This window comes from Barbatula barbatula (assembly GCF_947034865.1).
Source record: "Barbatula barbatula genome assembly, chromosome: 11".
In the NCBI taxonomy this organism is placed as follows: Eukaryota; Metazoa; Chordata; class Actinopteri; order Cypriniformes; family Nemacheilidae; genus Barbatula; species Barbatula barbatula.
Genome location: NC_136774.1, coordinates 15,695,069 through 15,710,132, shown reverse-complemented (window position 1 = coordinate 15,710,132; position 15,064 = coordinate 15,695,069). Strand labels below are relative to the sequence as shown.

Sequence of the window (15,064 nt, the reverse complement as noted above, 5' to 3'; positions counted from 1 at the left end):
ACAGCTGTTTCAACAATCACATGTTGTTTTCATATGCTGCAGTATTACATTATAGCAAGTAGAAAACAACTAAAAACGCTATTTACATCACTCACACAAAAAACACAATGAACGGGTCGCCTCCAAACAGCACGATGAACAGGGGCTTTATTTCTGTGACGTAGAGACTTATTCGTCGATTGTTGCCAAGTAAAATGAGGTTAAATAAAATCTTTAAATGGGACATTTTTGAGAAAGGGTTGAACTTGGAAACAGGCAAATTAACACTCATTGCTAAAACAAAAATAGATTTGCTAAACATTTCATTATAAATATTGTTCATTCAGTGCTTTCCATCTCCATCAATGACACATCAGAAATAATTTATAAACATATTTTATTTTGTTTGTTTGATATTAGCAATGCATTCCATACAGCACAGAGAAATATCTAACAGAGCTTTAAAGATTACCCCAGTAAAACTGAAAGGTGCTATTAAATCACCAAACTGTTATCAGGGCTTCATTCTTACATTTTCACAGAAGGGAAAGCACATTGAGTCTTGGGCTTTACTTGACTATTTTACACCTGTTAGGAGACAAAGGCTCCAGGCCCCTGGATTTAATTTCTTTACACGTGGCTAATATTACATAACCTCAGAAGGACAAAGTCGACACAATTCTATATCGATTCAAAAACACCTGTCTGTATGCTTACATAACCAGTAAGCGTTTAAGATCCAAATTAACAAATTACAATATAAAGGACATGAGACTCAAACATTATAAAATATGATGAGTTAAGCTATGAAAAGTAAAGGTTTTGTGTCCTCCATAACTCCACCAGTGAGTTTTTGATTAAGCCGTTTATGCTGAATAATAAAAACAAAGTCAGAGAGATTAAAAATGATTTTAAATTGTTAAAAAAGAAAAACGAAACGGGGGTAAACACTAAAAAACTTTAAGCCCCGCAATAGAAAGGCTTGATTTATAAGCACCATTACATAGATTTTCTGCTCTTTGAGCTAAAGTACACTTAAAGTTGAGGCATAAAATTGGCAAATATGAACTTAATACCACTAGGTCAAGAAAAAAACATTGCATGCCATGTTTCAGTTCACTTATTAGTGATGTTACTTCTGATGACAGCTTTTGAAAGGGGAAGCTAACCGCGCAATAATGGACCAAGATAAAGCAGAAACCTGAGATTTTAACATATACAGTGATAGAAACATACTAATGCTCTGTCTTTGGGTTTCACTAGATTTAGGTTTCATGTGGGCACTAACAATAGCAATCAACAAGTAAGACACTTGAAACATACAAATAAACACGCAAAAAATTTTGTTCATTAAACACTACAGTAATTGTTGCTTGCTTCCAGTTTTAACATGTTTGATATTTGAGGATCAAATAAAAACTCTTAAGACCTTAAATCTTCAAGTTGGATAGTTTAGGATAAATGCAGATTTAGCATCAATTCAAGTATGACTTCTCTAAACTTTTTTGTCATTATAACATGTAAAACAGTCTTAAGCTTCTAACTGTCATGATAATATGCGAGAGATGGGCTATAAATACAAGCCATATACAATGACGAGATTATTATATTTACCCACCTCCATTTAACAATATAGATGAGTAAATACAGTAATTCAACCGTTAAGATCAATAAAGATCACATATATAACAATATATTAAAAATGTAGACAAATATAGCGCATTACAAAAGCCCATTGCAAATACTGTACAAACTAGCTGTAACTAGTCCAGGTGACATTACACGGTTAAATTTCCAGGCCTTCTCGGATACTGACCGCAGTTAGAAATTTAAATATTGAACACATTATGTAAAAGCACAATAAAGTTTCCTATATCCAAATATACACTAAGTATACAAAACGAAAGATATTATTACATTGTTTGTTTTAACATTATTAATACTCATTAAATTATAGCACTGCTGTTCCCATAGAGCGTCTTCTTCGTATCGCTTTGATACATACATATATATATATATATATTTATCTAAATAAAAAATAAAAGTCTACTGTATTTATTTTCAATGTTCCCTTTTGCATGTGCTTTATTCTTTTTAAACACTGATGATGAAGAACACACGCGTTTTATTGTGCTTTTCCGAACACCTGCACACTGTAACAAAGCATCGATTCACGTTTAAAATGTGCTATAACGTTACACCAGGGACACATTTCTTCCTTTAGCTCATCAACCGTAGTTGATCGATAAACCTTCTCTGCCTTCAATATCAACACTTTTGATTACAGTGAAACTTTTTGTACACAGGCTTGTTTATATCTTGAGCACCTAACAGATAACAGTTCCCTGTTATCCTTCAATTAACAAGAAGTTGATGGAACTATAATAAAACCATGTTATTAAACAAAATAATAAAACACAGGACGGATAAGAGTTAAGATTTCAAACAGCCTCAGACTGGTCCATACAGCTGGAATGACTTCAGTAATGTCATAATACCTGATAAGTGAAAGAAAGTGAGAGAACGCCACCTCCTGTCACATAGTGCTCACACACACTCATGCTAAGCTACTACAGTAATTGCACATAATCACCATCTTTCTGAACGGAACCCACCATCCACAGATTGAACATGACCCACCTACATGCCGACTAATATTGCAGTCAAAGGCAAAGTAAGAAACAAAACAGCCTTTAGCGGGAGGACCGAGCGATTCGTTTCTGTTCTCTGACATGCAGTCCAGATGCGCTGGGAGGAACTCCAACAATGTAGAAATGTGGGCAGACACTGCTAGCAGATATTAGCATAGATAGCATTAACGATTTTCTCATCTGCCAGAGCAGCAGATAAAGATGGCCGGGCTGTTGCGGTTTCTCTGACCTGAGCCAGACCTCTCTGGATGAGGCTGGTCAGGAGCGAGATGGATTTATAATGAATAAGAGCTTTTTACGCCAGTCTTGATATCTCTTGGCAACCAGGAAGTCTGAGGGACACGTCTTTAATTCAAAGATCTCCATCAGAAGGTGGTAAACACAACCTGAAGAGCCTGTGAAGAGGTTAAAACGAGACTCAACACAAATGTTCAAAGAGGTCCTAAAGAACAGAACTGCGCAGAAGTGAAAGTGATACCTGGGAGCAAAAGGGGGCATCTGGTCCATTACTCTGAGATTTTTGGCAGAGATCTCCACTCTGGTGCCCTGTGAAGAAAAATCTTACGTTTATCGAGCATAATAGCACTGATTTTAGCTTTCTTACCATGTGTGCTTAACTTTTCTCTCCACATTAGGTTAGTTTATTGTGTCTTTGCACAAATATTTGAAATATAGCCTATAGCTGTGTGTGTCATGTACCTGTTTTCGCATGATGTCCATGGTTTGCATGAGGCATCGGGGCATGAGGCCGTGGTTTCTGGTTAGAGTAACAGCCTGCTCCAGTGATACAGTCAGAGTGCACCTGTAAGGTACAGAAACAGTCTAATTAAAGACTATCTGCAAAACTAGACTACGGGTCTTCAACAGAGGGTCCGCAACCCTCATGGGGTCTGCATATACATTACATTTATTTATTTATTTGGCAGACGCTTTTATCCAAAGTGACTTTCAAGTAGGAGAGCATATAAACATATTGTCAACACGCTAAACAGTACCGTTAGTTTACAACGCCATGCTACTAGGAGGATAATACGTAAATGTAACATATTCTTCATAGGTACTGAAAGTAACAAGGTATTTTGCATCAAAAGATAGTAAAAATGAAATCAAATATAGCTGAAACTTTATCACTGGGGTTCGTTCCTCAAGTTTATATTTATCCGTGGTATCAAGATTGACTTCATTTAGTTTCTCCACTGATACTGTACCTCTGCATTCCAGTGGCACACATGGTGATGTGACACGCCCCCAGACGGCTGCAGAGCTCAGAGGAGACCAGCAGAACGCTGACACCGGAGGGTTGACCTGCAGAACTGGCTTTAACGTTCATGTATGTCTGCATGAGCCGACAGAGGTCATCCAAGGTGTTAAGTGGCCGGAGAAGCTGGGAAAAGATTTACGATTTTAGGACCGTCAGATATTCATTTCTGCATTTTGAATGTGTTCTTGTTAACTCGTATAGAAATGTAAAGAAACACAACAGGGACACACACACTAAAGAGGGTTATAATCTATACCAACCTGGTCAATTTTCATGGCGGTGGAATTTGAGTCCGAATTAGACTTCTCCAGATAAAAAGCCCTTAAAATAACAAAAACATATCATTGATCATTTCACTGATTTTTTATATGTTAAAATATACTAAATTCAAAGTATAGAATGTGCACATTTAATTCATATTTAACAGCTTTAAGATAGCTTTGTATGCTCAAATGAAATATGGCGGGGAATTACCTGAGTTTCCGGTAATAGCCTTTGACCTTTTCCAGTGAAAGAGCATTTGTGCGCTGTTGAAACTCTTCCATTGAGACAAAATCCTGAGACAACACACCCTCTGGTTTCTCTAGCCCTAATACACAAAGATTTCACTTAACAATTTGTAGTGTTTACAAGCTACCACTAGATGGCGCTAAAGACATGTTTCCGTCATTTACGCTCCCTTGTGTCGCTCCAAACTTGTACTGTATGAACACATTTGTGTTATTTTGAAGAATGTTGGTGTCCAAACAGCATTGGACGCCACTGATTTCCAATGTATGAAACAAAATCTTATGTGTCATAGAAGTAAGAGTCTGATTTTGAATGCTTGTGGATGGGTTCCGTCGCTGCTCGGTTTCACAACAATCTTCAAAATATATTTTTTGTGTGTTTTGCCAAAGAAAGTCATACAGGGTTGAAATGACAAGAGGGTGAGTAGATGAAGACAGAATTGTCATTTTTGGGTGACTTTCACATTAATACTATGTTTAGGATGCTAAAAGGAAAATATCCAGTTTTCTGCATGTTCGTACCTCTCGTGAAAAGAACAGCCTGAAGTTTCAGAGAGCCTCCGTTCTGCAGTCGAGTTGGCAACTCGCTGAACTGACACCTGTCCAGGAACATGGTCACCCTGATAGCCTGCCGATTCCCTTCAACCTGATAATGCACTGATGTGTCTGTGAAAGAGAATTTCCAATACGAGACATAAAGCATTCGCTTTTTGACTTCACGGTGGCTTTAACGTTTGAACCCTTCTGTTGTTTATTTAAAAGTCTGTGCACCTGCATGTTATTATCAGTGTTATGCTCAGCAGGATGAGTTAAAAACAGAAATCTGAATTACTCGAACCCAAGCAGACGAGCCTGGATAAGGCTCCTGTCGCTGCTAACTGTGCTGACATTCCCCAAAAGTACATCTGGAGGGTGTGTGTGTGTTTGTGCCAAGAGGGGAAGAGTGTGTGGGGAGGGGTGATGCTATAAATGGATGACAGTTTTGGCTTGTAATTTTTTGCGAAATCATACAGCTTTTATCACAAAAGGGAGTAGATGTAATTCTATTTATGAAAAAGAAAGGATTTTTTGTTGCTGGAGGGCATAAATTGCTTACAGCAACCAATCTTGGACATAAATACATTTGTAAAATGTATATTTTGTAGAAAACAGAAAATCACACACCCTTCAGTTTTACAGCTTTACACATACAGTACATAGTTGATCTCATTTCTATGGACACTCCATTTGTTAATGTGTTAATGTGTGTGCTGTCATACTTGGGACAAGACACTCGTTCTCCAGTGGGCGGAATAAGACTGTGACTTTCTCCAGATCCTGCAGAGCTGCTTTTGTGTCTTCCAGCATGATTCTCTCTTGTTTCTGTAAATAGAAACAGTTTTTGAGTTCTTCAAGCATAACCAGGATACAACAGTATGTGACTTTAATACAGTATGTGACTTTAATGCAGCATAATAACGTCTACTAAAGAACTGAAACTTGGATGTGATCAGCTTTCAGTTGCAGAGAAACCCTGGAGGTTAAATGGAATTCAGTGAGGTCTAGCATGTGATAGTTTGGGTTTAGTCTTTACGTCACCAGCCTGAGATAAAATTCCAAGAATGCTGACCAACAGTTTGGGCTTAGGTATGATAACGTTACACCAACCCCCTTTAATGGCTTTCTTGTGTATCATTTGTAGGCTATCAGTTCATTGTTACCTTTAAACTAACATTAGTTGTGGTATAGCATGAGACTAGCAACACCAAGGCCGTGGGTTTGAATCCTAGGGAATGCACTGGACACTTAATGTCTGACAGTCTTACCATGTGTGGAGAAAGCGTGGACTGGAAGTTAAAGAGCACTCCGATGTTGGAGATCTGTTCTAGCCACTTTCGGCTGACCTCTTTACTGTCCTCCTCGTATTCTCCGTTATTGTTGAAACGCAGGTTCAGCGCGTTGACAAGCTGCTCAGACAACGCGCACATCGCCCCCACAAGGGCTTGACAGAATATAACATCTCGCCGCAACTGGAGTTCTGTGTCTGACAGAAAGGGAAAATAAAACATTTGAAATATGAATAGTAAAAATATAACTAAGATGTGTGCGTTTCCATGTATTGTTTAAATTCAGCAAACTGCTAATAATGCTTTAATTTACTGTTCAAAGATCTACATTCATAGAGTACATATCCTGTCAGGTCAAGAGGAATGGCAAATATTTTAAACCCAATGTAAGTCGCGCTCAGATTATGTAATAAGTTAAGCAGATGGTGGGCTTCAGTGTAGCTCTGGGTGGGAACGGGTGACTGTGTAAAGCGGGGCTCTAGATCGGATTCCAAAGCAAACGCTCAACAGCTTCCATATGTCTCCCACCACAGACCCCCCGGGACAAACCCACTCTCTCCATTCTCACTTAAGCTCGGTCTACTGCTCCTTCAGCATCTCGCAAACAGCCACGCCCTACTCCAACTTGGCACACGCACAAGCATACTATACACACTCCCAGCTACAAAATTCCAATAAAACACTCCTTCGTTTTAGATCATAGTAAACACAGGATTGTCCAGAACAGTAGTTGGGTTTGGGTTGAGACACACATACACACATGCTGCATTTGAAACCAAGGGTCCTTTTTGAAAAACGTAAACAGATGATGATAGGAACAAGATTATGTACAATATCCGGATGGTTAAATGTCTGAATCGGTCCACAATGATCAAGTTCAACACAAGAGTAATATTTACATCCAGGTGTAACTAACCTGTGCATTTAAGCAACGCCAACAAGAGCTGACTCCTTCCATCTGAAACACAGTCACAGATATAAATACAACAGAGCACAGCACATTACATTCATATAGTTTACATGTAGGAAAATACATCTGTATTGCATTTTCAAATCTTTTTACAGTGTCAAAATATTAAACAAACAAAACGTTCTATTAACTTAAAGCCCAACTGGGTTAAGAGCCAAAAAGAAATGTTTTTTGGAAAGGTGAATCATTTCGACTTAAATGAAAGAACGATAAGATATAAATTAACCATACAAATTCATTTTCTTTTAAATAATTTTGTCAAAACTATTACTTCTCAGGAAATTATAAATCATACAATAATAAATAATACGTATTCGAACACTATGCTGTCAAAGTGAGAAGGTGTTTTCAAAACTTTCCTTTGGTTAATTATTTGCAAAACCACACTTCAAGTGATAGTCACACCCAAAAATTACTCACCCTCCTGTCATTTTAAATCTGAATGAGTTTTTAAACCCAAAAGAAGATATTTTGAAGAATGTTGTAAACTGGCACCCTTTCACTTGCATTGGTTTTGTGTCCATACAATAGTCAAGATCACAAAAGTGAATGATGTGAATGAGGTCCAGTGCTGTTCGGTAAACAGTCTTTCTTAAAATAAAATTTAACTTAAAAAAACTTTAGTGTTGTTCTCCAGAGGAAATAAAGTCATAGAAGTATGAAATGACAAGAAGGTAAGTAAATTATGACAGAATCGTCATTTTTTGGGTGAACTTGGTATAAAACCAACCACACAGATTGTATTAAAAAAGTAAATTTTGACTTTATGCTGTCTGCAAACATCGTTCAGGATTGAACATGCCTTCTACAAAGCGATGAAGACTGTTCACTAGAGATTTGATTGAATTGGGCAGGTTCCAAGGGTCCTCCTGGATGTTCTTGAGCAGGACGCACCTCCAGCGTACAGTCCAGTCATCTGTGTGCCGAAACTCTGTTGAGATAAAAAGATAAGTGTGAGAGTCTCAAAAGTGTGCAGTCTGCAAAGTATTAAAACACTTCAAAATGTCAAAAAGGTGTCACACGGTGAATACAAACTTGAAGGGTCTAATTACAGTACCTACACTCCAAAAATACATAAAGCACACATGAAATACTAGTTTGGTACCCTGGCGTTCCGAGGTGTGAAACACGCAAACAGAATCACACACACACCCTTGTGCACTTTAACGGACAAACTGAACACTCCAGACACACATCCCTCAAGAGTTTCCAAACATAGCCTGCATTCAAATACAGCACACGTGTGCACACCCCGAGCGGGCGTTACCTGGCTGACTGTGGTCGGTGTGAAAATGCTTGGTTTCCTCGCAGGCTTTGCTCATGACAGAGCCCTTCAGAAGACTGTTGATGGAGTCGACCTGAGAATGAAACAAGTACAGTTACACCTCACATCCTGTGCTAACAGAAGACACAAAGTACAAGCTCGCTCGAATCCAGGCCTACTGGTCTCAGTTCGTCCACATGCAAACTGGCTACACTGAATTTAAGAGCCATTATTGATATCTGGGCTTGGAGAGAAATGGATAGGGGTCAAAATCTGTTGCCCTTTGAAAGGCGATAGATTCAAGGAGTGCAAGGGGCAAAGGTCAAAGCAGAGGCCAAAGAAGCTGGAAGATAAGGGATAATGTGATAAACTTCACTGTGGGAGACAAAGAAAAGATAGGACATATCGATGAAACAAATGGGTTACAAAGTGAATATCAAATTTGAATTGAATTGAGCATTTATGAGGGAAATGTAATCAATGTACTTGATTGAAAAGGTGTTCCAAACAGCCGTGCAGTTTATCTTGCTTGTCTAGAGGAATCTGCATATCGCATGGCAGCTCGTCTCCTAAAAAAACACATAAGTGGATTATAATGTTTTCATGAAAAACATTCATTGCTGTCAAAACTGTATCACGTGAGAGAAGACAGTTACCTGAGCCCATCTCATCACTGCCCAGGTAAGAACTGTTGCTCCGGACGCTTGTGTACGACAAGACTGAGTCCCGGTTGCTGTTACATTCACTGAAACAATCACAGAATAAGAAATGTTTGAATAATATAACCATTTCAAGATTCAAATGACTTGAATTGAAAGGGTTATACTTTGCAATATGGATTTATTTATTAGCAAACATTATTAACTGCATTTGCTTACATGAACTAACAATTTTGACATAAGAAAAAGTTAAAATTGTGATGATATAACAAAAGATAAATCTCAAGGTGAAGGCACATTTAAGGCACATCTGCGCATTTAAGGCTTAAGTGGAAACATTCCTATGTCATGTGATGAACTCCACCTGTGGTCACTTTTCTAGAACATCTGATAGAACTTAAATGGAACTGACATCATCGCTTGGGACCGACTGGTTTAAGGATAAAAGGCTACTGTATTCACCCATGCAAAAAGGTTTTAGGACAGAGAAAATGAACAAATGCCAAAGGACAAAGACATTTAGAGTTGAACAAACGTAAGTGATGAAGAGCACTAAAGCCATTTCAACAGCCACAAAAATGTAAACATCAACAGTGGTCCGCTTTTATATTGTACCCAGTGGATTCAACAATGACATGTTTATTCTAAGACTGTGAAACCTTTAAAAAATATTTTTTCTCCCAAAAGCTATATAGGGGAAAACAGACACTGCCACCCAGTCATGCACTAACCAAGAGTAGAAGTTCCCTTTCCACACCCCACTGAGAGAAGAAATAACTAATTTAGTGCCACCACAAACCAAAAATGGATGCAAATACTGTCGCAATGTTCCAAGATGTAAGAAGTGTGTGAAAGAGAGAGAGAGAGAGAGAAGAGAGAGAGAGAAGAGAGAGCATTCCTTCAATTTTTAACCTTTTGATCTCCTCAGCATTCACATTCTAACATCAATACTCTTTCACGATAACAAGATGGGCTGCATTCATCCCCACAGACAAATTCCGCCCCTGGACTTCCTTCACACATAAATAGAGGAAAAATGTTTCCGTCTATAAAACACGACTGCTGCAGCTGTACATGAGCTCATCCCAACACTGAGAAACTGGGCTTTAAAGCGGAACGCCACATAATGATAGAGAGAGAAAGGACAGACGTCCACTTCTCCCACCAGAAGCAGAAAACCCACAGGCTGTTTGAGGTCAGTTTCAGCTCTGTCAAATCTGAGACGCAAACAAACCATATAACAGCGATATAACAATGGTGACCGTCTGTATTCTTTAGCTGTTAAGAGGGCGTATCAGCAGCGGGACGGCAGACTCTGGGTTGCTATGGCACAACAGGTTCTCGGTGAAGGATGTTTTTCATCTCTATGTCTGTTTTAGCAACATCTGTTTGACAGCAGAAGCAGACAGGAGTACAAAAGCGCCGTCTCACTCCCTCACTGTCTGCTTCTTGTGTGTGTGTGTTGGAGGAGAACTGGATTTTATATTATCTCCCATGCATGTCATATGAATTATAAACAGTCAATTATGGAAATATATGTAAGAATAGCTTTCATCATAAATGAGTAAAAATGGTGGTTCTTGTATGATAATTTCAAATCGAACATTTCTCCCATTTCTTTCATTTATACATGTATGCGAAAAAAGTGAACCATACTTTTGTTTACTTAAAAGGACAGATCACATTAATTTACTCATCCTTAAGTTGTTTCAAACCAGTAAGTAATTTGAAAGAATGTTCATAACCATTTCTGGAGCACTATTGACTTCCACAGTAGGGAAAAAAGGACTATGCTAGTCAATATTACCCCAGAACTGTTTAGTTTCCCACATTCTTCAAAATGTCTCCTTTTGAATTCAACAGAACAAAGAAAATTAAAAAATGTTGTAACAATTTGAGGGTGTGAATTTCAGAATTTCAATTTTTTTAACTATCCCTTTAAGTAAATTCGATACATTCTTTAATGGTGGGATTGTAATATACACTTTTTATATTGCTTTTCTTTTGCCCACCTGTAGGAGTCTCTGTAGCTCATGGTGTCATGGCCAGAATCGTCCTGATCATCTTCGTTCACTTTGAAGCACACTCTCTTGTTCCCTCCGTGGTCTGTCTTGTCTTGGTCCGTCTCCTCTGGTATGGGAGGGGTCGAGGAGGAGGTCTCGAATGAGGGTGGATCAGAACCTTGTGGCTGGGTCGGTCCGGTTATGGATGACAGGAGTCTAAGATCAAACAGACATGTTTAGAGGAGCTATAAAACAGAGGCAAACATAAACACTGTTCTGGCTTTAATATTAAATTATGAAAGTCTCCTGGTAAAACTCCTGGTCAGTTGTGGCCTAATGGTTAGAGCGTTGGGCTTGTGATCAGAAGGTTGCCGGTTCTAATCTCAGTGCCAGCAGGTCATGACTGAAGGGCCCTTGAGCAAGGCACCTTACCCCTGATTGCTCTGCAGTAATGTGCCACTGTATAAAAACTACTTGTAAGTCGCTTTGGATAAAAGCGTCTGCCAAATGAATAAATGTAAATGTAAACATAAAAACACTAAACCTGTATATAGTTGATTCTTTCATGCGTGTTTAATAACCCTTGTTCCTAGAAGGGATCATTATCAAATTTCCTTTTTTATTTTAACATCAAAATCATACATTTCTAGCCTCCGATCTTTTTGTTTATTTTTATTTATTTATGGAGTGTTTTTATGAGACAAGACAGTATGGGGAGAATGAAAAATGACTCAATTTCACTGACAATTAACTTCAGCACATGCTACTGTAGCTGCTGAATAACAAGCAGTTGCTTCCTGTGGAGAGCTTGTGGAAATCTGCTGAAGTTGTCTGTTATGGCTTTTTTCTATAAATATTTCATATATCAGTTTTGTATTAATTGCATTCGATGTAGTCATACCACGTCATCACTTACACATCAATCTGGGTCACGTATTGCTTCATCTCTCGCACTGCGATGTCCAGTCGATTGTATAGGAAAATATAATTGTCCTGGCTCTCCGTGTCTTCCTGTTTGAGGAGGAAACTGAGACCCCCTTCTTCCTGCCTCCTGTCGTTCTCCGCCCCACCATCTCCCTCATCCGTTTCTTCATCTGAACTCAGACAGCTCCAGGAAGGGGCCGCCATGCTGGTCACACAGTGTACGGTGTGAGACATTGGATTCAGATTAGCTGCAGGAAGGAAAACGATTGGCATTAATCAATAACATCAGTTGAGATCATTGCAAAGTCTTGAGCTGGGATAAGACACGGGGGGCATGTCCACATACAGCAGTAGACTTGACTTGTAATTCATTACGATACAGTTTATAATATATGATATCCGTCTCAATATAATTTAACAAGAGCATATACAGTAAGTGTATAACAGCATTATTGCTTTTATTAAATGTTTATTCCATATAAATATATGCAGCACGCAATGCATTGTGGGATTGTCTTCCCCATGAAGAATACTTGTGATGATGCCTTGAATTTTGCCCAAAGGTAGGCATCTCAGAAGGTGGCATAATTATGCAGACTACCCTTTGGAACAGCCTTCCTCCTGACAGTGTGGCTATGCTGCTTTAAAATGCTCTCCGGGTTAGCAGCTCAGCAGGTTTTGTAACAAAGCTTTAACTCGAGAAAACGAAGAATGAAATCCCTCTGAGCCTCCAGATGCAGTGAAGCATCCTCTTGTATGTGGTAAAGCCGTGGACCGTGAGGCTCCGAAGAGAAGTGTACAAGAGGAATGTGAAACATCTCTGACCGTGAGACAACTGCAGAGCAGATGTGCAGCCAAAGCCTGCACACGGAAAACGGACAAAGCAGAGTTCGGTTCCTTTCTAGATTACGCGCAATGGCTAGACTGAAGCATTCTAAGCAGGTGGAGCCAAAAAACACGAGTTCACCTGACTCAGATTTGCCCTGTTGAACTTCAAGATGCATTCAAAAATATTCAACGCAAGCGAATCATAGCCAGACGTGCTTTTTTAATAAAGTCTCAGGCCTCGTAAACAAAAATCAAACATTGATGGGAAGAGATGCGGACGGTGGGCCTTTGGGACAATGACATCACTAAAAGCCACTCATAGTCTAAATGGCGTCTTAATGGAGGCCTGATGGAGGTGGGCTTTTTTAACCCGAAAGCTTTAAAAAGCTCTGGATTGCTTTGGGAATACAAGGCCAGGGTTTTTACAAGGCCTGTGTGGTTTCTACTGGATGGCTTAATTACTATTTTACAACATTCAATGATCACAAGGGCGAGGTTTGGTGAACTGAGCTCATGTGTTTAATTAATACACGAGAAAGCAATTTAGGGACTCAGTAATTATAACAGCAGTTTGATGTCCTTTATCAATTCTACGCATCTTCTACTCTAGAAATTCACACACCTTGGTCTGGATCGAGTCCGAAGAAGGAGTTCTTGCGTCCGAAACGGATGCTGAAGGCTCGGCCAGCTGAGGAGGTGTTCTTGGGGCACGACACCTGCATCAGGTTCAGGTGACAGTTGGTGGGTACAAAGTCCATGTAGTTCAGAACGTGAGGTTTAGTGCTTGCCTGCTTAAACGTGGGCCAGGCCTTCATCTGCAGCTCCTCCACAAACTGATAGCGAGAGAGGGTATTAAATACAAATACGCAAATACAATTTTGAAAGAGATAAATGTAACCCTGGACCACAAAACCAGTCATAACATAACTATGTATATTTGTAGCAATGTCTCTTATGCCAAAAATCATTAGGATATTAGTGTTCCATGAAGATATTTTGTAAATTTCCTATTGTTAATATATCGAAACTTAATTTTTGTGATTGGATGCAGCAAAATCGCAAACAAAAATGGCTGGAAAAACTTCCCTCGCTGCTGCCCGCTAGCTTAGATTTTCCACTTCCGGGTTCATCTCCACAATATCATTACAGCCAATGGAGAGCATTCAAACAAACCTGTTTCTTCTTAGCAAGGGCTTTCAACAGCGCCTGTGATGGACAACTTTAAAGGCGATTTTCTCAATATTACAATTTTTGCACTCTCAGATTACAGAATATCAATAGTTGTCTCTCGGCCACATATTGTCCTATCCTAACATCATACATCAATGGAAAGCTTATTTAAATCTCAATTTATATCTCTGGTTTTGTGATCCGGGGTCACCAATAGATGGAACGCGGGAGAGGTCTCACCTGTTCGTAGCTGCGGATGCGTCTCTCGATGCTCTCCATTTTGGTGTCGCAGATGTTTCGGAACTCAAACTGTGGCATGGACACCACCTTGTCATTCTGAGACATGAGCAGCCGGCAGCTCCTCAAAAACTGACTGTCGTCCTTCACAAAAGCCTTCAGTATCTGACAACAAACAACACATATACATAAGATCTAAACAAAACAGCTGACTTTTTTTTAAATACTCTTTTATGTTTTGCAAGAAAAAGTCATAAACAAGTCTGGAATAGCATGAATAGGGTGATGAAATGAGGACATATCTTGAACTCTGTATTTAACGTCTCATGAACTGCCTTTGATGATAGCCAAATAAATCTTTGTGGCAGATGTTGCATGTGCTTTGAATAATTCTATTTAGCAAACTGACATCTAGAATTATGATTAAACAGGTCAAAAGAATGCTATGCATAGGAACAATCGTGGGTCATTAGACACAAGAGTCATAACCCTGACCCTTCACTGACCTTTGCAGCCAGGCCGAAGCAGCCATTGGGCTCCACCATCTTCTCCACCACGCAGTGTTTGATGCCTGCCGTGTTGATGTACTCGTAAACGACCCCGTGTTCCACGTGAACGTTGTCCACATTGAGACTGATCAAAGGACCATCATCAGAGATGGACAGCTGTTCCAGTCTTCTAACAGAACCTTGAACATTGAGAAAATATAAAGAACAAGTCTTTCAGTGCACATTTAAAGGTAAGTTTTCATCTTGAGGAAAAACATTTGTATTTATAAATATA

At 39.2% G+C, this 15,064-nt stretch overlaps 1 protein-coding gene across 3 annotated transcripts in view; it reads right to left on the bottom strand.

Annotated features, from left to right (window-relative positions):
- Positions 1-360: 360 nt before the first annotated feature.
- prex1 (phosphatidylinositol-3,4,5-trisphosphate-dependent Rac exchange factor 1) overlaps positions 361-15,064 on the bottom strand; it is a 60,040-nt gene continuing 45,336 nt past the window's right edge. For all 3 annotated transcript variants that reach the window (XM_079468462.1, XM_079468463.1, XM_079468461.1), the window contains 19 exons: positions 14,788-14,969; positions 14,285-14,446; positions 13,497-13,707; positions 12,039-12,294; positions 11,132-11,338; positions 9,117-9,205; positions 8,947-9,029; positions 8,464-8,554; positions 7,999-8,127; positions 7,143-7,184; positions 6,206-6,423; positions 5,660-5,762; positions 4,923-5,066; positions 4,366-4,480; positions 4,152-4,212; positions 3,839-4,014; positions 3,330-3,432; positions 3,109-3,176; positions 361-3,025 (listed from right to left, as the gene is read on the bottom strand). In XM_079468462.1, coding sequence (XP_079324588.1) covers positions 2,983-3,025; positions 3,109-3,176; positions 3,330-3,432; positions 3,839-4,014; positions 4,152-4,212; positions 4,366-4,480; positions 4,923-5,066; positions 5,660-5,762; positions 6,206-6,423; positions 7,143-7,184; positions 7,999-8,127; positions 8,464-8,554; positions 8,947-9,029; positions 9,117-9,205; positions 11,132-11,338; positions 12,039-12,294; positions 13,497-13,707; positions 14,285-14,446; positions 14,788-14,969 — 2,483 coding nt within the window. In that variant the 3' untranslated portion in view covers positions 361-2,982. The remainder of the gene's footprint in view (positions 3,026-3,108; positions 3,177-3,329; positions 3,433-3,838; positions 4,015-4,151; positions 4,213-4,365; positions 4,481-4,922; positions 5,067-5,659; positions 5,763-6,205; positions 6,424-7,142; positions 7,185-7,998; positions 8,128-8,463; positions 8,555-8,946; positions 9,030-9,116; positions 9,206-11,131; positions 11,339-12,038; positions 12,295-13,496; positions 13,708-14,284; positions 14,447-14,787; positions 14,970-15,064) is intronic.